Below are 27752 nucleotides of genomic sequence, written 5' to 3' on the forward strand. Positions count from 1 at the left end.
GCGCCGTAGAGGACACAGCCAAAGTTTCAAGCCTTCCATATTATTTTAGATTTTACATCGATATCTCTACGTACACATGTGTTAGGTTGTTACCTAATTTTTAATCGAACAGAACAAAATTTTTAGGAAGGGCAATATTTTTATTAATTTCTCAAACACTCGGAGCTAAGAAAATCAGATATTTGTATCCTTAAAAAACTAGTTCACATCATTTGAACAATATTTTAAATACATAATAATAATAATAATAATAATAATAATAATAATAATAATAATAATAATAATAATAATAATAATAATAATAACAATAATAACAATAATAACAATAATAACAATAATAACAATAATAACAATAATAACAATAATAACAATAATAACAATAATAACAATAATAACAATAATAACAATAATAACAATAATAACAATAATAACAATAATAACAATAATAACAATAATAACAATAATAACAATAATAACAATAATAACAATAATAACAATAATAACAATAATAACAATAATAACAATAATAACAATAATAACAATAATAACAATAATAACAATAATAACAATAATAACAATAATAACAATAATAACAATAATAACAATAATAACAATAATAACAATAATAACAATAATAACAATAATAACAATAATAACAATAATAACAATAATAACAATAATAACAATAATAACAATAATAACAATAATAACAATAATAACAATAATAACAATAATAACAATAATAACAATAATAACAATAATAACAATAATAACAATAATAACAATAATAACAATAATAACAATAATAACAATAATAACAATAATAACAATAATAACAATAATAACAATAATAACAATAATAACAATAATAACAATAATAACAATAATAACAATAATAACAATAATAACAATAATAACAATAATAACAATAATAACAATAATAACAATAATAACAATAATAACAATAATAACAATAATAACAATAATAACAATAATAACAATAATAACAATAATAACAATAATAACAATAATAACAATAATAACAATAATAACAATAATAACAATAATAACAATAATAACAATAATAACAATAATAACAATAATAACAATAATAACAATAATAACAATAATAACAATAATAACAATAATAACAATAATAACAATAATAACAATAATAACAATAATAACAATAATAACAATAATAACAATAATAACAATAATAACAATAATAACAATAATAACAATAATAACAATAATAACAATAATAACAATAATAACAATAATAACAATAATAACAATAATAACAATAATAACAATAATAACAATAATAACAATAATAACAATAATAACAATAATAACAATAATAACAATAATAACAATAATAACAATAATAACAATAATAACAATAATAACAATAATAACAATAATAACAATAATAACAATAATAACAATAATAACAATAATAACAATAATAACAATAATAACAATAATAACAATAATAACAATAATAACAATAATAACAATAATAACAATAATAACAATAATAACAATAATAACAATAATAACAATAATAACAATAATAACAATAATAACAATAATAACAATAATAACAATAATAACAATAATAACAATAATAACAATAATAACAATAATAACAATAATAACAATAATAACAATAATAACAATAATAACAATAATAACAATAATAACAATAATAACAATAATAATAATAACAATAACAATAATAACAATAACAATAATAACAATAATAACAATAATAACAATAATAACAATAATAACAATAATAACAATAATAACAATAATAACAATAATAACAATAATAACAATAATAATAATAATAATAATAATAATAACAAGACGTTCATAACAACGTTTTCAGAAATACGTCGATTAATTAATATAGGTTTCCTTCATCATTATTTTCCCGTTGCATTTTTGAGCATATATTTGCATAGGGTTATCCAAAAGTACCTTAAAAATGTTGAATGAAAGTATCTGACAAACGTCATGTTTGTTTCTTGTCACTTTCTCTTTTTTTCTAACCTGCGATGCGACTTTTATGCCAACAAACGAGCCACATTTCATGAACTAAAAAAGCGACATTAGAAATGAAATTGTAAACGTGGTCGGTGGTGGTCATTCGACAAATATCGTCTTTCACACATAAATGTCATTGATGATACTTGATAATTACATTTAAAAAGAAACAATAAATTCAAAATAGTTTGTTATTTCTTAAAAAAAAAAAATTACCTATAGTCTAGCTTGGATAACCCTGTACAAGCTGTTAACATTAAAAGTCTATTAATATCATTACGTTTACACGATATTAGCATAATGTTAATATAGGTTGTTTCTTCGTTATGTTTCAGAATTAAAAGGCACTTTAAGCTTCAATGGTCAAGATGACCGCTGAGAAGATATTAAGATGGATATCGTACACTCTCATTGTGAGCGAATGCCACAACTGGAAAGGACACGACGACGGTTCGAAGCTGATACGGATCAATGGCGACGTTATCCTAGGTGGAATTTTTCCAATGCACGAACAGGTATATACAATATCTCTTCAATATACCTCTGTAACTTCCGAAGTATGCGTTGCACGAAAAAGTTTTGTATAGCAAAGTTGCACGGTTTATAGGATTACATTATGTAGTGCATTCATTTCTTTTTCTAGGTGAAGGTGTTTCGAAGATTCGAAGGTCAAGTTTGTTTTCTCTTTAAATGGAACGCTACATTTTGTATGCCAAAGTATGGAAGATTGTCGAATTCTGAGTAAAAAAGTATTGACCTCCACTAGTCATAATTTTCAAGTATTAAAGTGAAATTACTCGTCAATTATTAGATTTAGAACTAATGGAGGCCAATACTTTTTTACTCAGAATTCGACATTCCTCCATATTGTGGCATACAAAATGCAGCGCTCCATTTATTTAAAAAACAAAGTTGAACATCAAATCCCCGAAACGCCTCTACTTAGAAAAGAAATAAGTACACTATATGATGTATCCCTATAAATCGTGTAACTTTTGTATACAAAACTTTTTCGTGCAACACATACTTTGAAAGTTACAGAGGTATGCAGATTGCGTGAAATTACGAGATACGCCCAAAAGTTTATAGATATTAGTAGTAATTGAGTTCTAATTAGGAATAATTGAACGATTGAACTCGAATCACAATCGAGTGCAGTGGTGTCTATTCGCGCACAAAAAATTGTTTCGATACAAAGTACATTAAATTATTTATATTTACATGCATTAAATATTTATACAATAAAAAGTGTAATAAAAATTGCAACTTTTACGCTAATCTATTACACTTCGCTAATTCTATTAGGATCCGCAAGAGGTAAACGTGTTGAAAAAGCTAGCGGTGTCGTACAACTTAACTTTTCGATTTGATCAAACAAAATAGTTTAATTTTGTGAAATTGTTGAGGTAGTCGCGTGGCAATTATAGCGTTAAAGCTTATACAAGTTTGTGTCACGAGCACACCGAATCAACAAACAACAATTTTAAACTGTACAAACTTGATTAAATTCGAAATTGTGTTTTATTTTATATGCATGCGCAAGGGCTTCTACAACAACGGAAGTTTAAACATTTATTCGCAGTTTTGTAAATGACACGTATTGATGAAGGTTATTAATTTTCGTATTTGCTATTGTATCGTCTTTGTAGAATATTTCTCCAAAATGTTGTCTCTGATATATTTTACTTCGTGGAACAAAATCAAAGTGCACGGGGCTAGACCTCTTCTAATATTTTAACGATCTTAAAACCGCTTTTGCCGAGGATTAATTTTACAAAAACTTGATATTAGCTGTTTGTTCTTTTAACGCTAAATATACCATCGCCGTTTGAATAACCGGTTTTCAATTTTCCAGTTCAGGATTTTTGACATTTTTGTGCTTGTTTGTCGGTTTATATTTTCGTGGAAAACAAAATGGAACCAACTCTTTGTTCGAGCATATATTATTATAAAAGTTATACAAAGACTAAGTAAACGTAATCTTACAACTTTTATAAGATGAGACGAACCGATTACATACTTCTAATACTCGGATACATTTAGTGTCGAAAAACCGCGAGACTTTTGCATCACTTGTCACGTCGGATAAATCTGCAACCGCATACGAACGGCGAATCGTATCGTCGTGAAACTTGACCCAAAGATAGATGATACTATCGGTCACACCTTCCAATCGAAGAAACAGCTGCAGCGCTCACGCAAGCTCGGAGAAAAAAATATCACCCCGCGTGCTTTTCGTTCGCATCTAGCGTTAAACCAAATACACGTCATTACTCTACGACCGAATTCCATTAGTTACCAATTCTATTTATGTTGATTACAAAAGAGCTCGAAAATCCAACTGTCGCATAGGTCGCGTGATTTGTGTAACGGCTGGCCGTTGGAAGAGAGAACAAACATTTGAGGAACCACGAATTTCCCGGCGCACAGTCGTCAGCATAGAGAATAGACGAATGTTTTAGGGCATTTGCTGTCCGATCCGTGGCATTCATTTTAAGGACAATATTTACATCGACACGGTTTCACTGACCCGGCTTTTTTCGGCGTCGAACAACCTCTGCAAGATACTGGCCATTTAAACACTTGCGCTCGAAGCCGTTTCAACTATGAGTCTAAATCAATTTTTCTAACTTATTGTGTCTCCATTTTGTATGGCAAAGTGCATTTCACGCGTACGAAATCAAGTCTTGCGACTCGTGTAACAGTTACGCTTTTGACAATTCTTTAAGCCTGAACTACGAATGGATAAAAACTATGTTGGAACGTGATGTAACAATTTTAGTAGCGCCTCGAGTCGCCACTCGAGTGCAAAGGGTTAATACCACTCAAATTACGCGCGAAATTGTTTGTTGCTTTGTCACAATTGAGCCTTGTTAGTTGTCAAGTGGCGTCAGTCCAAAACTTGGAAGAAAATGAGTCAATAAGAAATATTTCTTATTTACTGAAAAATTAGATCTTCCGAATGTTCTTTTTTTAATATTGAATTTATTTGCAAGAGTTGCATCAACAGTGGAGTTATTAGCGATATTGCTCCTGTTAGTTATATTATAGTTATAATATAAATTCTCTATATAAATTCGAATGTTGTAAAAATAAAACTGCAATAAAGGGTGAATTTGTCATCCAGCAAAATTCCATTTTTGAAGTACCTTATCATGCTATCGATATCGCACGCTACCGTCTCATTCGCAGCTCATATCTAAGAAAAACATTGACGTTCCATTTAACCTTACTCGCCCCTGCTTTCAAATAACAAATAAAATGTTACAAGGAAGATTGTTATTGCCAGACCGCGGATCTTTATGCAAAATAAAAATTATCTCTGTGAATAACAACAAACAGAAGCCGAGAACGCGAGAAAATCTCTCTCGCTTGTATAATTTCAGTCCATTGAAAATAATGTAGAACCATGTTGAAATGCTTTATATCTTTATATCCGCCGTTTTAAACGGTGTCTAGTCGTTTTAGTAATAAATGCATCAAATTCGCAGTCCAGTTATCACAGATACCTGCGGCAACTTATTTTTCATCGTAAATCGGAGTGCATGCAAAATGTATGAAACTCTGGATGCACTTCCATTAAACGGAAGAAACATGCAGAATACATGAACTTTGTACCGATAAAGTCGGCGTGAGGTGCACCATTCGCGTGCCTGCTGTTTTATAGATGTAGAGACGATATAAAAAATTTATGCGTGATCGAAATAACATTTCCGAGTGGTGTGTGCGTGTGTGTGTTGTCGTTGGAGCCCTGTGATGTGTAAAATTTACGACAGTACGCAGCAATGAATCAAACATGCAATAAATGTCTCTCCTCCGTAACACCAAATGTTCCATCTTGCAACATATCATATTTCTGTAACAAACGAAATCAAATAAAAAACAATCAGCGAAATTTTCTATATACTGTATACTTTTTCAAGCTGAAGTTGGTTTACGATGTAGCTGTGTGACGTTTCTTTACGACCAGAATAAATAACTCGATCACAAAGATTGTATAAATTGGATACGTGGATAAACGAGTTCGTGTCATGTTTGTAAAATAACCGTGGGTGAAAATCTATTACGAAATATTCTATGATTTATTGGGTTTGATGATGCAAACGTGTGAGCATGACGAGTGGAAAGTAACAAAGCAAGTACTTTCGAATGTACATGCATATGCAATGCCATAAATTCTTATTTGTTTTCGAAGATATTATTATATAATATATATATATATATATATATATATATATATACATATATATAAATATAATATAAATAAAAAATATAATATATAATGAGAATATATAATAATAATAATATATAATAAAAATATAATATAAATATATAATATATAATTACACATATTAAATAGTCAATGTTTATTTCAGCTAAAAGAATTTCCTGAAATTTCTCGACCAAATTGGATCAAATCTTGACCAATCTGGAAAAACCCTTTTTTCCAGAGTCTTCGATGTCTTCTATGAGTAAACCTAGTCTTTCTCGAGCATCCCCTAAACGATGAGATTGTAGGTCAACCTATGAAAAATTGAAGATGACCGTGACAACTTTGGGGGGAAAAAGGGTCAATAAAAAATTTGGTACAATCATCTGAAAGCTCTCCTTAAACCATGCTATGTTAGCTCCAAAAGTTTCCAATCGGACCACTAGCAACAGAATAAATTAAGCTGATCACGTTACGTGGTCCGCCCTGTATATATGTATAGAATAAGTCCGGGAGAGACCAAACAGTGTAAATATCTCGAAACGGCGACCCCATATGGCGTTGTGCTAAAAGTCGGAAAACACTTTAATAAATTGATTGTTGATCACGTATTGCAATTGTCGCGAAACTGTATCCCAGTCTTGCAAGTTCGGTTTGAAGCTGTAGGCGTATCTGAAAGTTTCTTCAATAATATATATTCTTAGTACTAATTAACAGAGATAGGTTAGTTTATTTACACTATTTTAATTTTAAGGGAATTTTATTATGCATAAAATTACTGTGTAACCTCAATATATGGTACGTACATATTCATTTCTACTTTATATTAAAATCGACCTCTCCCGTAATTCTGGCATAGACCGGCCATACTAATCCAGGAGAGTTCGACCACATTAATTATTCCGTCCTTCAACGGAATTTTTAGCTTTCTTCTATCCGGTTTTCTGCAAAACGAATTTGCTTCCTAATAAGGCAACTTGCAAACATCACAAATATAGTTCAGAAAACATTAAGACGCAGAAGAACAAGGGAATTATAAAGGAACAGGAATGTTTCCATTCGAAGGGGAAAGAATGTAACGAAACGTAGAAAACAATTAGAACGATCATACGACTCGAGCAGAGATAATCCAGTTTTACAAGAAAGTGACACGTCATTAGGAGAATGGAACCAAATTGAATGCGTGAGATGCAGGGTGGAAATATGAGAATATTGTATTATATAGTCCAAATATGAGAATTTTTATGATTTATGTGATTTATGTTATGAAGAAAAAGTAACATAAGAATTACTTTCTTTATTTATAATAATAATCGTCCATTTACAGTATTTTTGTTTTTTGCTTGAAAATGGTAGTAAATATTTTAATCTGATGGAAAATATATTGTTTATATATATGTTAAATTACTTAGACGTTGTTGTAATTTGGTTGATACAATAAAATTCTTAACCATAGCATTACGATTCTTTTTAAAAAAATAGTCGGACTATCCCAGACTTATCCTGTACATATACCGATAAAAACTTGTTATATATTGTATTAAACTACATTTGCTACAGTTCAATACAATTAACTTTAAAATAAATTGAAGAAACTACAATAATTTTCTATCAGTTTCTAAAATTTATTTAATTTTCTCTGAGTATCCTCATACTTTTGAAGAGGAGTGTACATGTTCCATCAGGTAATTTCTCTTAATAACTTTTTGATAGGTGAAGAAATTTCCATATATTTCCATACATATTCCATCATCGCATTGATCATAGTACGTGCCCATTTGAATGATTCTTCGCATCACATGCAGGATGTGCCAAAAATCGTGGTACAATCAGGCAGGAGGCGATTCTACTCGTAAAAATAAGCCGGGAAAAGGAAATATAACAACATCTAGAATCGCTCCCCGGCCGTCGGTACCACGATTTTCGGCGCACCCTATATATTTTGCCGTTATCGGCTTTCCCGCATGCAAAATATTCTTCAATGTTCCCGCCACAAAAAGAGATCAAACTATATATCGAGTGAACGACCTAGAAATTGGCCTGTCACGTTCTATCCATGGATTCAGGAAGATCCCATTTAATGCAGCTCTCGCTATAATGCGCGGGGTATCCATCATAATGCTAGCATATTACTCGACGAATATTCAATTGTACATCTCCGAACGAAATGCCAAGATCTTTTGAATCCAATAGCATTGTATACTAAGAGAAATACGAAACCACGACGGACGTAAAGCAAAGAATCATTGCAGCATGTTCTGCAATCAATCAGGTAGTAACAGAAACTGCACGGCTTCGGCAATTCAACGATTGCAGTCTCGTGTCGATGCAAATAGACGCCGGTTCGAGCAACTCGTATCGCTTGCGCATTATTTATTATGTAAAATTAGCATCTAGAAATAGTAAATGAAACGCGAAGCATTTGTGTATTCGTCAAAATTGATTTTGTCGCCTCCAAAATAGGTCTCAGCCGAGCCATCGTTCCCAGTCTTCAAAGCATATTTCAAACGAACGTATAGCGTGGAATAATTAATTCTCGAATGTCATGGCCATTCGGTGCTATGCAATTTTTATAAATAAAAATTCCGATCTTCATAGATATAAGTATGTCGAGTAATACTTCGTACGATCATAGTTGCCGGCTCGCTACGCGCAATCACGAACATCGACCATTCAGCAATAAATTATGTTTCGATGACATTATTTGGTCGCACGTGATATGCAAGTGTCCGCGAACCGCAGTTTATGATGTGAGTCTGCATTTGCCGAACTGGGGATTGGTAGTCGCAATGATCAACGATTCGAATACATGCACGCGTACACCATGTTGCAAACGTACGGATGGCATACACCGAATCTGTTCGCTTTTGAGTACACGGAGTACACACCATTATTCCACAGGGTGTCCGAGGTTTGAATGTTGAAATTTGTTCAGTATATTCTGTGCGACATTAAGTAAGAGAGAAAATCTTATGTAAACGTAGACACCGCGACGAAACTATAGATACATCTATGAGTTGTTTATTGAATAAATTTTTGTATACCTGAATAAGTATATTATTATTGTTACTTCTATAAAGTAATATGAAATAATTGCAAAAACCTAGTGCTTATACTGTATAATCGATTCATTCGTTTTACATTTTTGCAATTCGGCATTGTCGACAGCGTTGTGATTAGTCTTCGTATCTTTATGCGAAATAAAAATTCTCTACCTTGATCGCAAGAAACAGAAGTTAAATAAAAGGTTATTTCCATTCTTAACATTGTTAACAATTTGAAAATAACCTGATAGTGGAGAACATCTCTATCATACATTCTGAGAAAACAAATTTTTCATCTGCAAAATATACAAAAAACGAATCTAAGGATAATTTGTAATTTCCTTGAACAATGTTCAATAATATATAATTTAGAAACTGATAATAAGTAATATCGAATCTCTATTTGCTAAATAATGGTTTGAAGCATTAATAAATAAATAAGTTTTTTAAAGATTTATTTAGACGATTTAACATCTCTTAAAACAATTTCGAGTCAACAGCGTTCTGGATTGTTTAAATTGAAAGGCAATTCTACCACCATTTGTCAACTTCATTTAAACAACAGTACGTTCATGCGAAACGGCCAGGTAACCGTCAGATACTGCTGATACATATGGATCAGATAACTATGTTAGGTAGCAATAAATCGCATGGAGGCAATTAACATCTCAATACTCCGTTATTAATTGCGAAACCGCGTTCGAACCAAAGTCCAGTTGGATGCTTATGTGCCTGCATTAACGAGTACCGAATCCAAAGTATATATTCCAATAGCGAATATTTTGGTACTTGTTGCGAGATATATGTATGTACATTTCTAGAGCACATATACTTCCGAAACGAAACAGTACGCCCACTCCGAAAATCATTTTACTCCTTTTTATAGAATAACAAATTAAATTTTCGTCGAGCACGTTATTTCAAGCAGTCTTTAGTAAAACGTTCTGACAAAATAAAGATAAATTCTTGCAATCGACTTAATTTTATGTTAAAAGAACGTAAATATTACATTAACATATCTTTTTGAACAATAGAACATACTACAGCAAATTTAATATCAAATTCATATACAGGGTGATTGAAGTAAATAACAGGGTCATTTGAAGTAACTTTTACCTTAGCGCAATTGCAATCTGTTTATGAGTTATTAACGAGAAACAGCGACCAATGAGAGGAGAGATCAGCTGGCACGAGGTGACCAGGCCAATAAGCGAACCTGGACTTCGTGCGCTCATTGGCTCAGCCGTCTCGCGTCAGTCGCGCTCGTCCCTCATTGGTCACTGTTTTTCGTTAATAACTCGTAAACAAAGCCGCGGATTGCATTTTCGCTAAGGAAAAAGTTACTTCAAATGACCTCAGGAACACCTCATTTCACGGAAGTACCATAATTTTGGGTATATTGTAGATCAAATTCCCTTATATTTAAACGATCTTTAGACAAGTTCGATATAAGTAATTAATAATCTCACGGAAAGCATAATGTAAAAAACGACTCATTCCGCTAATAAATTGCATATACCGTTATTTGCAATTATTTCTTTTTTAAATAACCGATTTTTTACACTTATATCGGACATTTTGTGTAACGAACTCATCGTGTATCTTGTGAATGCAGCCATAAAGAGAATCCTATCATGAGAATATCAAGTGGATTTCTATCTCGGTTTGCGTTTTTTTTTCTTCCTAGATATCCGACACAGCGTCCACCGTTTATTGGCAGATATGAAATGAAATAAATGTAATATCGAACACGACTGTGAAGTGATTTTCTTTTTGAATGTCGATATTTAAAATGTAATCGAAATGTATCAGCAATTGGCAGAATCCGTTATTAGATTATTGACAACGCTTATCAACTGGCGTCGTTCTTTTGAATGCCATGCATGTGTGTGCGTATATGGGTGTATGTCTATCTATGAAACGTATAGATAAGAATCACAATATACTTCGTCGCGTAATATCTTTTTAATACCTTTAGTTTAGTCAAACAAATCTGTGGCAAACAAAAACACGGCATGACATATCCTTTAGAATATCACCATTGAAAATTCTGAACATTAATTATTTTTACGAATAATGTCCCTTTATTGTTTCTATTAGGTGTCATTTCTATTAGTGGTTCATGAAATTGTTTCAACGCCTTTTAAAACGGAATAACGTTTCAATAATCGAAACAAATGCCTCGAATCTTTTTGGAGTATTGGAGGAATTAGTTTAAATATATAGAAATTAATTGAAATGAGACAAAAGATTACAAAATTAGGTTTTCGAACTGTCGTGCCTGAGCCCACGTCGAAAATTTAAACAAATTAGACAAATTCATCGAAATTGATCTGCGTGGAGACAAGCTGCGGCTATTAAAAGATATAAGACTTCTCTCAAATTTTTCACAATGATCAGACAAAACTGTCGAAAGTAAGAAAAAACTGCGATTTTAATAACCTCCAATCGTTCGTAGCTGTAATATCAATCAATTTCGATGAATTTGTCAGTATTCATATAAAACTTAATGAGATCTATAGATCGCATTGCTTAAATGTACATTACAAATTCCGATGAAAACGGTTAAAAACATTATTCTCTGTTGTCGTTTCGACTAATCGCGATGTTTCAAAAAATTTCTTCGCGCATGGTCTAGTAAACTAGTTCTTGTAACAACAATTTTCACACACTTTCACGAGCCACTGTATATTTCTTTCAGTTTGTAAAACATTCAATGCTTTTGTTACACTCGGGAATAACAATAAATAAAAGAGTTATCAACATTTTTGTAGCATTTTAGGGAAAACGATGCAAGTCCTCCATTGAACTTGTGTTATTTTGCCACTCCGCGTTGCGGTTGCGTTGTTTTTCAAAAACCAGAGAAAATAAACGCGAAACGTGGGAAGTATTCTACTATTTTTTGTGCAGCTCATGGGGTACGCAACCACGTGAGCCTAATAAATTGGAGTGAATGTAAAATTTCTTTTTTCGCATATAAAGACAATGTAGAAACTAGATTTTTGTAGGGAACATAGGTTTCGTTTCAATTTCATATTTATTTTATTGCCTTCATTATTGAACTTTGTGTCTAATGAAATTTTGTATGCTCGCATTCGGCTCGAGAATAGATAGAAAGATCAAAAATAGAAGAATTGATGCTAATTTGTAAAGGAGAAAGAATTGTTTGTAAAGCCGAAAAAATTTCGAGATACAGGCATTTTCCATGCAGAAATGCTGCTGTATTTCTTTATTACGAAATGAAAACATATTTATATCGAATGTAGATGATTATCGGTGAACTTATTGTGAAATGGTTATTGAGTCTTGGTAAATGTTTAACGGACTGTGAAATGTCAGCTGCTAGGGTAGATGTCCCAATTACCGTGCCTTTAAGCCAATTCTTGCTTCGCCGGAACTCTCATTAAATACTAGAATTTTCATCGAATTCACTAAAAATATATTTCGATTTTTCAGACATTTTTATGCATGATAAAAATTAGTAATTTAATAATGTTTTTAATGAAATAAAAAAAGCTGTTTCTGGGGGGCTATAATTCCGTGCCCTTCCAGGGGCTTGTATGCCATATTTCCGTGTATGTATTCACATTTTTTCAATTGTTTCGAATGAAAACAATTTCTTTTTCACCACACGTGATAATAATGACGTAAATCTAGATGACAATATGTAGCGACCCACCCTGTATATGGACCATCGTTTTTAATTACTGTTTCGCGTGCATTTCATCCTGAAGGATCGTTTTCTCTGCTACCATCGATGAAAAGATTCCTCGTACCACTCGCTTCTCTAAACCAATTGTGCTTCTCACCACTCAAGTTTCGACCTTTTTATTCTCCATTGAAGAATTTACGTTTAACCCTTGTCTAAACAATAAGATACCTCGGTACTGATTAGCCTCTAATAGTCTCTAACAATTTCCTGTATTTCACATTTACGCAGACAATTTGATATATTAAAACTTCAAAATTGTGCGTTTCTTATATTCATTAATCTGCAAACATACAATCGAATACATAAGAAGGAATAAAATATAAGAAATTCTATTTCTTTTTTAACACATTACTGTCAACTGTTTATAGATCGTTATAGGTGTGTACCAGTTTTTATTCTACATACAATAATTATATTTCTTCGTAAATACGAACGAAATTATTCTTAGAGGCCGCCATTATTATTACACGTTCAATTAAACGGTGGAACTTCCAATGTATCGAAATAATCATTTCGAAAATACCACTAATTTGAAATTGTTATTCAAATCTGTAAGAGTTGTTTAACTAACCGGCACTTTCGCAGATGCTGTTTATTAATTTTTTAATAACTTCTGATTATCACAGGAAATTGAAGGTAAAGTCTCGATAATAATTTCAGATCAGTCGCTTCGGATATTGATCGAGTTTTCAGGATAATTTGTCATTTCCCCACCCTGTAGACATTGAATCGATTAGGAACGCTGAGACCAGTTCATCAACCAGTTTTCCTCATAGCTTCGCAGAACCTTCTTTTTTTCGAAACTTCAATATTCTGAGCTTCCTGTCTACTTTGAAACCGTTCCATGGCCGGTAGATTTTTTGATTTATCTTCTACACCAGGAAGTTTCAAAGTGAAGCTTCGTATGCAGTGACGGCCGTAATAAAGTACCCGAATTTAAATGGCCGCCAATTCGTTGTCGCGCGGTCTGCGTCTATTTTGCTTTAACAATCGTGTAGTTCATAATCGTATTTTTCGGAAAACATCGTGATATCCTACACGAGTCACTGAATGATGCGAAATTTTTGCACAAGGAGCAATTGGTCGATTAATTTCACGATTTTGTTTTTATGGAGATATCTTAAAGAAAATGTATACGCCAATATTCCTGAAACTCTGGAGCAGCTGAAAAACAATATCCGTCAAGAAATAGATTACTTAAATATTAATTAATAGAAATTAATTTTCCTTCCTTTTTCCTTTTGAGTTGTGAAATATATGTGTCCTCTTCAATAAAAAAAACGATGCCCGATTGCTCCATGAATTATTTTCTCGTAAAAACTATGCAAGACCAAGGCTCAATGCCAAGATTAATTTCACGTAGACGTTATGCTCGAATGAGTAATACGTTACGCTTTAACATTGCACGGTTCGAAGATATAATTCTTCCATAAGGAAGATATATTATTAAGGTATATTATTCTTGCTTCTCGCATTGTGTTTAACATTATGGAACACGAACGTTACTGGTTTCGACGCATTCTAACAACCAAAAGCTTCTGTTATCTTACACGTAAACATACAGGCAGTAAGAAGGGCCCAAAATTAACAGGGACTTAACAATGCAAGCAACGTAAGTTTGTCCCGTTTTGTTGCTCAATCGCGTAAAAATGCTTCGCCGATTCCTTGGCAACTTCGCGTCGTCGAGCGTTTCACCTCTCTTTTCTCTTTAGATTTCAATGATTATTTCTGCGCGAGTCTGTTTACAATCGGCGGTCTTCACTGCCGTCATAAAAGTTTTCAAACGCACGGAGATAAAGAACGTTCTCGTCGCGGTTTGCTATTTTTCTACGGCGAAGGTAAAAATCCGTCGAAAACATGTCTAAAAATTCGCGGCGGAGACAATGCAATTGACGAATCAACGTGTAGGAAATGGTTTAGGAAATTTAAGGATCGATTTAGACTTGAGAGATGCACCTCGTGCCTTCGGTAACAATAATCATCGTGTAGCAATACGTGATATTGCAGAAACGTTAAAAACGTCCATCATGACGGTTTCAGAATATATTCGTGATTTTGAATTGACAAAAACGCGCGGGACGAATTTATGTTACAACCTAATATTATATTTATATTTTATTTGAAAGGAACTGTTCGTGGTAAAATGAAGAGTTACAGTTGACCAGCTGGAAAATATGCTTCCCTCTGGCATGTTGCATTAACCGCTGCGGGTTTGCGGAGGTTGTATCGAAAATGTCCTGTGGGGAAAGCGTATCAATATTTTAAAAATCAATAAACAAACCGGAACTGAATCGGGAGAGTAATTTCAGGTCACATTAATGTTTCGAAACGAATGTACAATGTACAGAGTTTCGTCAATCTATTATATTTGTTGCATTAATAAAGAATATAAACTAAATTTACGTAACCGTTGAATATAAATGTAACTTAATAGGGAACTAGGTATTACAAGAAAAATTATGATTACATTACGAATGCGCGTTCGTATCATTCGTATTCCTACAGAAAAGTCTACCTCGAGATTTGTAGAATGATGAATCCAATACCGCGCAGCTTTTTCAGAACAATAGAAGGAGAAAGGATGGCGTATAAATCGATGAAAGTTTTAATCCCGAAAATATTTCGCGATGTTGACGTTTCATTAAAAAATTTTGATTTTTCCATCGATGTTGTCCTGTCAAATTGAAATCTGGTCACAGAATTTATTTAGCCTTCGAAAGTCTAAAAAAAATTTCATTAAATTGGAAAAATCCATATTCCTGCATTTTATTTGTTAATATATACTTTAGTATTGTTAATATATGCCAATATATGCTTTAGTATTGTTATTGCAGTTGATTCTTTAATTTACTGAATAATTGAAATTAACATCTTTTTTTTATAAACCAACGATATTTAATGAAATAAAAAAATATCGGTTATTTGTTGAGAGACGAAATTATTAATATATAATGACTTAAATCGTTGCGAAGAACTTTCTGCGAACATTGAAAATAGTGTCCTTGATTTGTTAATTTGTTAATTTATCTTCTCAATTTGTTAATTTAACCCTTCTTAATTTGTTAATCACAGAATTTATACAATGCGAAATACATAATTAATGCTGGCATACGACATCACGATGTAATGTCAAACTTGCAACGTTTCGTGTTGCAACAATTTTCGTAAGTGTTACGTAAATAGTGGCACGTTTTGCTAGCCATTGTCTTTGAAACCGACTGGCAAAAAATTGTATCGCGACAGTCATTAAAGCGAACTTACAGAACTGCTGCATAAATGTCACGAAAGGGAGGAATCTTTTGTCTGTTTCTTTCAGCGCCGGTAGAACCAGATTTATTCGAGCACTTGAGACCGAAGAACTAGTTCTTGACATGATATCAAAAGATCCGGAAACATGTACTAAAATTACTGTAGCAGCCTGCGTTCTCGCTTCAAAGCACGCGGAGTGTTACACGGAAAAAGCTTCTTTAGCTGCAAATTCTTGTTATAAATAGATGTTGCATCCAACGCTGTACCGTGAACGAAAGCTTAAACAAAATTATCATCGTACGCGCTAATTCGTAACTGTCGACGGATGGATTAAGCCATCCAAAACATCATTTCTGTTGTCCGTTTACATCGTCGCTGTACATTTGATACGCGCGCAAGTTTCGATGCCGAATAAATTATTTTCGCGCCGTGCAATTAAATGTGACCATCGCGAAAAATTTTGCAAGAATTAAGAGTAGTGTAAGAGGCAATCCATGGAAAAAATCGCGCGGCCAACTATTCTACATGAATAATGGAACGCCGACTCATTTCAAATGCACCGCTGGAAACTACTTCAGCAAAAATTATCGTAGCTGTTGGATTGTTAAAGGGAGATAAATTACATCGTTTGTGTGTATATGAACTTGTCCTGATATTCTTGCTTTCAAAGCGTATAAAGTAGGTTTCTCTCTCTCTCTCTCTCTCTCTCTCTCTCTCTCTCTCTCTCTCTCTCTCTCTCTCTCTTCTCTCTTTGTGTGATAATCGCAGTAATAATAAATGCAGTCCTTGATTAACCCACGAATTGTTAATCGTTTTCTCAAAATCCGTACAGCGAGAGTGTGTGTGGTTTTGATTACTTTTGTCTTAGTATAAACGAAATGCATTTTCATCGCCAAATGAACGCGAAAGCCAAATTGTGATTCTAAATGACAGATTTCATAGGATGCTATTTAAGCTCTGCAATTGAAGAAAAAAAGAAATTCAGAAGCCTAAGAAATTAAATTCAAGAAACTCTTTGTTATTCTGTTGTGCTTAATTGTAACGCTAAGTATAAACGCTAAAAGTGAAATAACAGCACGAAGATCTTCCTTTCTATCTCTGAGAATTCGCGGAACGTGGATTTTCCCTTTAACCAGACCCTTACAGTGCTTTTTTCAAAGTGGCTATTGCAAGAAAGCTTCATCGGAAGAAAAAGGTCAACAATTTGGAAGCGTCGCGACTTTTGCTTTTTCCTCTCGGATCTTGTTCACTCTGAAACGCAACGAGGGGAGTTCACTCACAGAAAAGGATAACATTGAGATTGCCTAATGTCCTCCAAACGAGCACGAAGTATTAAACCAACTGAGTCAGCTCGTTTCACCCTTCTAAAACGTGAAAAGTGATATTACCGTCTAAGAAATAAGAATACAGTGCAGGTCAAAAAGCCGTGATACGGTTTTTGCGATCAAATAATCATCAACTAATAATTTTGAAAATTTTTAATCAAGAAATTGCTGGAGCTGTCACCTTAGCTCCTTAAATTGTTCAAATTTTGAAAGTTTCGCGCACCGTTCAGGTTACTTTGAATCGTGAACGAAATTATACTACGTCGCACAGTGATGCGAACACTGGAAAAATATCAAAGATCAATATTTTCTTGACATAACGTAATCGTAATCTAGAGTCTTTATTCAGACGTAAACAATTAAAGAAAAGGACAAGAAAGTAAGTTGCCTATTATATCGCAGTGTTTCTAACATCCAGTTATTCAAAATACATTTCGCAATAAATATAAATATAAAAGTGCAGTGTAGTGCAGCATAGAAAGTACTAAGCATTTGTTATTTTGATTGTGAAATTGTTTAATTTTATAATATAATTATATATTATAATATATATTATAATAAATATATTATATTATATTATATTATATTATATTATATTATATTATATTATATTATATTATATTATATTATATTATATTATATTATATTATATTATATTAATATATTATACTATTATATTATAATATAATTTTATAATTAATAATAATAATTTAATATTATAAGTGCAGTATAGTGCAGCATAGAAAGTACTAAGCACTTGTTATTTTGATCGTGAAATTGTTTAATTTTTAACCATATAAGAACGATCACGAATGACCTTGACCTACATTAACACTAAACGCGTTGTTTTATAAAAGTGACGAGACTGAAATTATTTAGCCCTTTCGCCATTTACATTATAATGTGTATCTCTACAAACGAAATTGTTCAATCGTTGTATTATATAAAAAAGAGTTCATAATTTCAGCATTTTGAAATAAAACGTGTGAGACCGATCATTGCCATCGCCTTGGTTGCTTTAGTATTAAAATCTTAACGTGTAATTCAATGGATTTGCATCGGAATGAACAACGAATCATCTCATGCATGATTAAATAAAAATATACGGTCCCGTTTAAAAAAAGCAAAAGACGAATTTTGTGTCTGGACAAGTTTTATTTGATATATCTGTTCGAATAACTAATTCGAGACGCGGATGAATTGACGTAAAAAGATATCGGCAAGTTCTGTGCCATTTTGCAAATTGAAATTTCGTTTCGGGGATATCATCAGCACACACACATGTGCTCCCACGTGTGCGCGCGTGAGCGTGTGCGGTGAACCGCTCAGCTAATTGGGGTTTAAGTAGTGCCATCACGTAGGCGAACTTTCAATTTTCAACTAATGGTATTTTAGAAACGAAACTGTAATTCGCAAAATAGTAAATTCTATTTACAGGGTGTTACTAAATTATTGGTGCATGCAATCGAAGAAAATATTCATTCCATCCGAAGTCATCGGGAAAATGGAATAATGAAATTTGTTGCAATTAAATAGAACAGAAAATCCTCATTGAAAATTCTTCATTCTGATAAATCGTTAACAAACAATACTTGTACCTGTTCAGATCGGTCGGGACTGTTTAATCAAAGAGAAACTGGCCTAGTGTTACATTGTTAAATTATAAGTGTGGGCACTTTTCCTTCTAAAACTTGTTTACACTTTGAATAATTAGCACACTTGTCTTATTTAATCTGTAAAAGGTGGATCGATATCTACAGTTATCTTAGAAAAATCGGTTGTTGCTGGTGCACGCGAAATCTTAAATACGAGTAGGCTTGTGTCAGGGGCGACGGAACATGCTATTTTTGAGTTTCATCAAATTTAGCCTTTTTTTACATTTATGGCGTCGGAAGAAGTCGGGATCTACGATTACTTTATAACAAACACAGTTAGAACACCCGTTATAACAAAAACAGACTACCAAGACAATGATAACAATTTTTCCATTCGGCGAATTTATTCGAAATATGTATTTCCCGAATACAATTTTATTCGAAGAATTCGTTCGAAATGTTATTCGAATCAAATTTTATTGGGATAATGCCCGACTCTGCTACAGACTACACATTGAAAGGTTAATCATATGTTTCTTCCCAGGTATCTGGTGTCGGCCAGTCGCCGTGCGGTGCGGTGAAAGAAGAGAAAGGGATGCAGCGTATGGAAGCAATGCTCTACGTTCTTGATGAGATAAACGCGGACACTGAATTATTACCCAATACCACCTTGGGTGCGCTCATCCTTGACTCTTGTAGCAGCGATACTTATGCCCTCGACCAAAGTATGGAATTTGTACGATCATACATGAACCAAGTAAGTGAGTGTTAAAAACTTTGAAAATGATCGAATATGTATTTTTCAATGATGGTACCTGAATAATTGTTATTATTCAAGTTGTAGCTATTCGTAGTGAAATGTAAAAGAAATTATTCAAAAAAACCAGTTGCAAACCAAAAACTATGTTCGTTGCCGATCATCATTTTCGATGACAAAAATGCTACTTCGATGAAACATTTATCTTTCCCTCGACGAATATATTATCATGATATTTTGACAAACATTCTTTTTTTCAATGATTCACACAAATTCCGACTGCATCGAGAAAGATTTTTAATCTTTCAAGAAGCAGTACATTAAGGTCGAAGATAAAATTTACACATTTTTCTTAGTTCTTATTGATCGCAAATAATCGAAATACAATACAGTTTTCAAAATTGAGAAACAAAATTATAAGAAGAAATTGCATTGCATTTTCTTTTCATTATTCTATCCCAACGAAAACTCAAATATATGTGATTAGTAATATAAAATGAAGAAGTAAGACTTAATTATATAATTTTTGTTGTTATATGTATTTTTTTTCGCTTTTTGTACGGAAACCGACCACTGAGCGACGCTGCCCGTCCAACTTTGCAAATTTAGTTTAACATATTTTTCGATATAGTCGATAATTTAGAAGATATTCGAGAAAACCGATTTTACGAGCATGCAATCAATTATTTTAACCCTTATCGGAAATATGTCACGTCCCACGTGACATTATATATTAGGCCTGAATATCTGACGTCCGATAAGGGTTAATGTTTGAGGGCTCGATGGCGCATTTTCCCGTTATCCGATCGAGCCGAAATTGTCCGCAGAACATTTTTTTTTTATTTAATTAGAGCCATTCCGGAAGATGCCGCAGAATATAGTTCGTCGTAAGTAAATAAAAGCCATCCTAATGTACGTACATAAATGCAGGTAAATTAATTACTTCTGCTTGTAAGCTTTATACAGCGCTCGAGTAAAAAATACATTCGTTTTGTTCTGGACGCCAAAACAGTTAACAGTGACTAATTCCTCCGGGATTAACCGAGACCGATCTGAGAAGTGCACAGCGATTTATCCACTTTTCCAAGTCTTGTTCGAGGCTTTGTATTTCATTCGTTTCTATCATAACTCAAGCATTCTAATTATCGAAGCAATCCGTGTTCGTACAATAGCTGTTTCTTCTTTAGTTTAACTAGCAACAAAAGTTTAGCGACGACCCTTGGTTGCTACCGACGCTATAAATTAGACACATAGTCGAAACAATCGAATATAAAAATTAATTATCGGCCAAGCGATAGCATTCTAATATCAGTTATTCGAGGAAGACCTAGCAGATAATCTCTCCTGTACGTAACAAATGCAGAATATTTTGTTTTAATAAACGTGTGGCAGTAAAATGTATAGCGAGAAACAGATATTATTAGATACAATTTTAATTACTATCAATCAAGTGGATCGATCCAATTTTTAAAAAATTATTCCATTTTAAGCAGTGCCCGAATGTTTTCGCGATTCATTATATTTTAACAAAATTGACCATGAAAAATATGGTCAAAGTTACTTTTGCCGAAAGTTTTTTAAGGTGTAGAATGCATCTATGACAAAACCTTTTATTACACCCTGTACATTGTCAGACATAAAATTTAAGACTGTTACGTGATCTCGACGAAGATTATGTAATCCACCAATTGGTATAGTTGTTCGATGTGTCTTGAATTGTGAAATGATGATCGAACTTTTCACGTTGTTAGGTTTCTAGCTTGCAAAAGCAAACCACAATTTGTTTCGGAAAAACTACATTCGTATGTATTATATGTCGAGTGAGAGTGCAATAAAAAGAAGATTGGAATGGTGTCGTATTCATTAATAAGTCCCGCTTTTGACGTTAAAATACGGGTGGTAGTTGGTACGGAAACGAACGGTGTCAGAGCGAAATGTGATTAAACCACTAATAGCAATTGTTTCGAGTTTCGACTCATTCGTGTCTCTTTTATTTCCCGCAAATATCGCTGCATCCGACACCCTTACGTTTTATTTTCGGCGGATATGTGAAGTTTAGTTCGTGAGAAAGGATGTGCGACCCCTTTAACTTGAGAAACATCAGAAAGGATTGACAAGTAGGTTCGAACATCAACTTATAGAAATTTACTGTTTATATGAAGCAATTTCTAAATTGTCAGATTAACAGGAAGTGTACGAAAAAATGTGAGCAAAAGTTAAGGAATTTTTGTTACATATAGCCGTTCATGACAGTGATTCTTAATTGATGAAAATTAACCATTTCAGATTCTTCATTTTATAATTTTTAAAGATACAAAACCATTGTTAGATTCGAGATAGATTAATGTATTTATACGTATACTACAAAAAAAAGCAATTAAATCGAACTCGGTCACTTTGACCCGCCATATCGGCATTTATACTATTCACGTTTCCGAATGGAAACATTTAAAAAATCAATAATATGCTTTATGGTTCGGAAATGCAATTTATAAAATCTTCAAACGGAAAAATAAGTCAGCGAAAAAGAACAAACGAAATTAAAACTTTGATTGGATTTTTAACGTGTAGAACGTGTAGAAAGCTAAATTGTTGCACCGTTGTGCTATATTCCAATTAAAATATCGCCTGGTTCAATAATTTCTTGTTATATAATGGTTTTTGCGTAAACAATTCCCGTTAAAGCACTGAAAAATCGCGTATTACGCTATGCATATTCATTTATTACGCTATATTTATTTATTTCCAAATAAATCTTCTCTCCTTTGAAATGATTGTTAGACAGCGGAGAAACTTTTTGCAATATCATTTTATCAAATAGAACTTCTTTCTTTGTCTTTCTGCAACGATTTATCGATTTATACATTCGATTAATATAAAAGTCTTTGACTTCGCTTATAAAACATTATAATATATTTATATATATAAAATCGTTTTTATAATCGTTGACAATCGGAAACTATAAAAATGGGCCGCGTGGCTCGAATAATCGTATCTCCATTATTGTCCATTTTTGTGCGCGATCTGAACGCGAATTAGAGAGAAATTACCGTATTCATTAGTATAAACGTCAAATAGAAAATGATAAAGAAACGTCTCATTTTATTCATCAGGCCAATTGAAACGTTACGAGACTCATTAAATAGTTAAGAAAAATGCTTATCTTGTTTGGCCGTAGTCAACAAGCTCCACCTTTTATAAATGCAGGCATTCTTCAGCTCATTAAACAATCTGCTGCAGCATCCTTTATGCAGTTGATGTCCTTTGAAGCACGACTTACGAGAAGTGGTGCCGTTCTGATCCTATTAAGCAAACTTAATACCATTATTTAATAAAGTCGTGAATTGTTTTACACGTGCCTTAGCTGCGCACGCCAGCCGTAGCCATACTTTTAACCTACTCAAGGCGGAATTTTAATAAGGCATGGCACATAATTACTTTCCAAACGCGGGGCGAAGAATTCGATTAGTCTTTCAGATTCAGATTGTAGAAAGCGTAACACCATGCCGACTGTTTTACGAGTACACGAACGCGATATCCGGGAAACTTGATATCCAATTAGGAGAAGATCGTATCAGTAGATAAATATGCGTAGTCTCCTCTGACACACATTTGCTCAAGACTTTAGAGAAACACAGGCATAAGCACCGCACGGATTAAGAGATAACGCACATGGACCACCTCCCAACCACTCGCGATCCTCAATTATTGATATTTTATGTTCGTCATTTCGACAGTTATTGCTGCGAAATATAGGAAGCGTCAGTAAGAATATTAACACGTTCCGTGCCGAGCTTTTTTTACTCGAATCTTCACACTTTGATATTTTACTAAAACTTGATGTATTACGTGCAATTATTAATTCTCGTACACATAACAACGTAACAAAAACTTATCAACGCCCATTCTTGCGGTGGAAATTGATTCTTCGGTTCTAAATTTCTTGTAAACAATTTGTTCAGTTCACTAAGTAAACATGCAAGCGTGTACCATCGATGGTACACGTGGCACGGAACGTGTTAACCATGTATCCTGACATTTGCGAAAATCAAAGAAGGAAAAATGATGAAAAAAAGAGAGAAGAAATATAATAGAAAGACATCGTAAAATGAAGAGAAAAGGATAACTTTTAATTACGAAGATTTATGTTTGTTTTTGTTGCGATTGGTTGCAATTGTTCCATTGTTTTGAAAGTCTCCAATGAGTCGAATGTTTCTTTTAATTGCTTTCTACGTCTCTTTACATTCTTCCCCCTTTTTAATTGAAACATTCCTGCGTTTCCTTTTAATTCCGCTGTTCTTCTTTATCTTAATGTTCTCCGAACTATTTATATTGTTTGCAAGTTGCCTACCGCGTCCTCTGACCATGACAATTGCACTTGTTTGTGGAATTAAGTGCATACCGTTCGTTGAAGGGGAATGCGGGTATTGTCTCGCTAAGGGAATTCTTCGGAAATTAGGCTATTTCCAACTTGAAAAGAGGGCAAATTTGCTCCGAAGAAAACCGGATAGAAGAAGAGTAAATATCCCGTCGAAGAACGGAACAATTAATGTGATTGAACTCTCCCGGATTAGTATGATCGGTCTATACCAGAATCACGGGAGAGATCGACCGTACTTTTAACGTAAGGTAGAAATGAACACATGCGTACTATTGAGATTATACAGTAGTTTTATGCATATAATATATCCCTTAAAATTACAATAGTGTAAATAAACTTATCTATCTGTCAATTACTGTTAAGAATATATATTAGCGAAGAAACGTTCAGTTCCGTATGAAACTTTAAACGCAATTTGCAAGATTAGGATACAGTTTCGCGACAATTGCAATACGTAATCAACAATCAATTTAGTAAAGTGTTTTCCGACTTTTAGCACAACGCCGGTATAGCGTCGTCATTTACACTGGCCGGTCTCTCCCGCTGGCCAAGCTTTGCTGGACTTGCCCTATGGAAATACAGTAATTTTTCCCTAATACGCGCTCAGATGGCGCACAAAAATGGACAATCGCGTCTCGTTTTTATAGCTGTTGACAATCGATAACTATAAAAACGAACCGCAAGGCTCGAATATAATCGTATCTCCTCTTCCCAAATTGTGTGGAATTTTTGTGCGCAATCTCGTACGCGAATTAGGGAAAAATTACTGTAATCGGAAGTCCTGTAATACTAATTAAAATGATATATTCCTACCTTTTATATGTATTTTAATAATTTTAATATTAATAATTTTAATAATAATTTTAACGCTATCCGTACTAGATGTTAAATATGACTCGTCCGTGTTGCCTTATAGAAATTAAAAAGATTCAATTGATTTAGATTTTCTCCAATTTTTATATTAATAAATTTACTTAATGGTTCCCAGTGGAAGTGTCTTTATAATTTTCATAATCGAAGAACAAGAATTGTCGAACCGGTGATTTGACCGACGACGGTAAGATTAGTGTTAAATATCTGTTAAAAATTGTATGATCATGCAGAACTTTTATGAATCGAAGTGATTCCGGAATTTTTACGAAAAGTATTAACGCCGAAAGTGAAGAGCAGAAATAACTGAAATGTTTAAAGTTGAATGAATAACTTTCGTTTCGAGAAGAGCTAAAAGTTTCATTCGATCTCTGGTTTCTGCAGACGTTACAAATCGCGGTTTCATTTTGAACGATAATGGTTTGGCAAAACTGGTGGCACGCCACCCAGTAGTAGTACTCAACGCCTAGCGCGGGTGCCGTCTCTCGCGCCGATTCGATCGCTCCGCGTAATAAAAACCGTCAAATATTCAGTATACACCACTCATGAAAGGATTCAAAATCGAATGTAATTTCAAATTTCCGTTTACGCCGTCGGTGGAGTGCAGTTTTGCTCCGTTGCACAGTGTGACATCTGAAATAAATAGAAAAATATTCGGAAACGTCGACGTATTCCGCTCTCCGGGATGCGAGCACACTTTCAATCTCGTGCAATTTAAAAAAACGCATCCTTTTTTTCCACGTTCAAAAATTCTAAATAAACACGCGTTAATAACTAAGTCACGGATCTTTATGCATCTATAATATGTTAACATATGCAAGATCTATGCAAAATGTATGCAAAGTGTACGCAAAATAAATGTAAAATCTATGCAACAAAACTTATTTATTATAATTTTATTATATTATATTTATATGTTATAATCTTTATAATAATGATATATATTATTATAATATATATATATTATAATAATATATATCATTATATATATCATATATAATAATATATATCAATATATATATATATATATTACAATTAATTATATATTATAAATTAAATAAGTAATATCACATTCGAAACTTTAGTCTAATCGTGAAATCTTGCACGTATTCGAGTAATTCTATGAATACACTATACATTTTTCTATGTTCCATTAATATTGATATCCTCTAATGACCAATTTGTGCCCCGAAGTGGCTAAAACGCAGTACCATTCTCTCACGAATTTCACCTGCCTATGATATGGCAGTGACGAGGATTCACAAAATAATGTATGCAAATCTATAAACGCTTAATCGGTCACACTGACGCGACACACAGTTCGGAGTAAAGCGATATTTGAAATGCGAACTAAAACTATACATATACGTATAAGCCGTAAGATATATCATTAACTGGATTGAATTTATTGACATAACGGTATAATATTCTTATTGCAATTATTGTTGCTAAAAGTATTTTAATAAAATAACAATATTTTAACTATAGACTTTATTATTGTATTATTCATATAATTTTAATTTACTGCCCTGAAATTCATTCGTTCAACTGAACGTTTTAATATTATTTTCATAAAATATGTACGTACTACTTGTCTGTCAGATAATTACGTCCTGATATTCGCCTAAACATTTATGATACATGGAATCGATAAGTAATTACTGGCAGCAGTAACAAGTTGAAAACTACCATGATAATTTCTTAAAAAAAAAAGAAACGAGAAAAGAATACTTGTCAAATTAACATAACACAATATTATCTACACGCCTTTTGTTTTAAATAGTAGGCGAAAGAATTGTTTAGGCAAAGAATCGTTTCCTTGCATTAACATTTCTTCGATCATCGTAACGTTCGCATAAAATTTTGTTGTACTATATTGTACAATATTAAACTGCACAATTCTGTGATTAAATTAACTGTTGTCCAAATAACTGTACTTCGAAATTCTCGTGACATATATTACAGAATTAATTGCGAGTTCAATAACATATTTTCACAAGACATTGTCAATAAAGCTCACGTTACAATGTATACAATTAATTAACAAGCAGTAATTACCGGCTAATAAATTCTGCTTTGCAGAATTCAGTGCATTGAACGCTGAAGAAATTCCTCTCATATTAATATTTATAATTTTGCAGTGGGGGACAAAACTGAGTGAACACCCTTTAAAACGCAATAACTTCTTTTAAAACTGAACTTCAAGCCATTTATGACTTGAATATTTTTAGATGATAGAGGGACAAGTCTGCTGGACAATGACTGAAATACGTTTCTCTAATTTTGCTATTATTCGAAATGACAAAAAATAATAAATAAAAAAATGCGTTAACGCAAAATCGACTTACAAGCGTTAAAAGATTTTAAAAACAGCTACTACAATATTTTTTGCCAGCCTTTGAACGTTTTCACTTATAAATAGAATAAGAAGCCATCCCAGCGAGCTGTCTATAAAACTAGGCTAAAAATCAGTACATTATAAAAGGAATAAGCCGACTGACCTACTGAAATAATAAAGAACAATTGTACATGATAATAGAAACGCAATGGA

The 27752-nt window shown here is 32.8% G+C and overlaps 1 protein-coding gene across 2 annotated transcripts in view; it reads left to right on the top strand.

Annotated features, from left to right (window-relative positions):
* Window positions 1-27752, top strand: part of LOC117224852 (metabotropic glutamate receptor 8) — a 204821-nt gene that overhangs the window by 153612 nt on the left and 23457 nt on the right. For both annotated transcript variants that reach the window (XM_076526123.1, XM_033478029.2), the window contains exons 3-4: window positions 2394-2573; window positions 19738-19950. In XM_076526123.1, the coding sequence (XP_076382238.1) occupies window positions 2418-2573; window positions 19738-19950 (369 nt within the window). In that variant the 5' untranslated portion in view covers window positions 2394-2417. The remainder of the gene's footprint in view (window positions 1-2393; window positions 2574-19737; window positions 19951-27752) is intronic.

This window comes from Megalopta genalis, chromosome 13 (genome assembly GCF_051020955.1).
Source record: "Megalopta genalis isolate 19385.01 chromosome 13, iyMegGena1_principal, whole genome shotgun sequence".
NCBI lineage: Eukaryota > Metazoa > Arthropoda > Insecta > Hymenoptera > Halictidae > Megalopta > Megalopta genalis.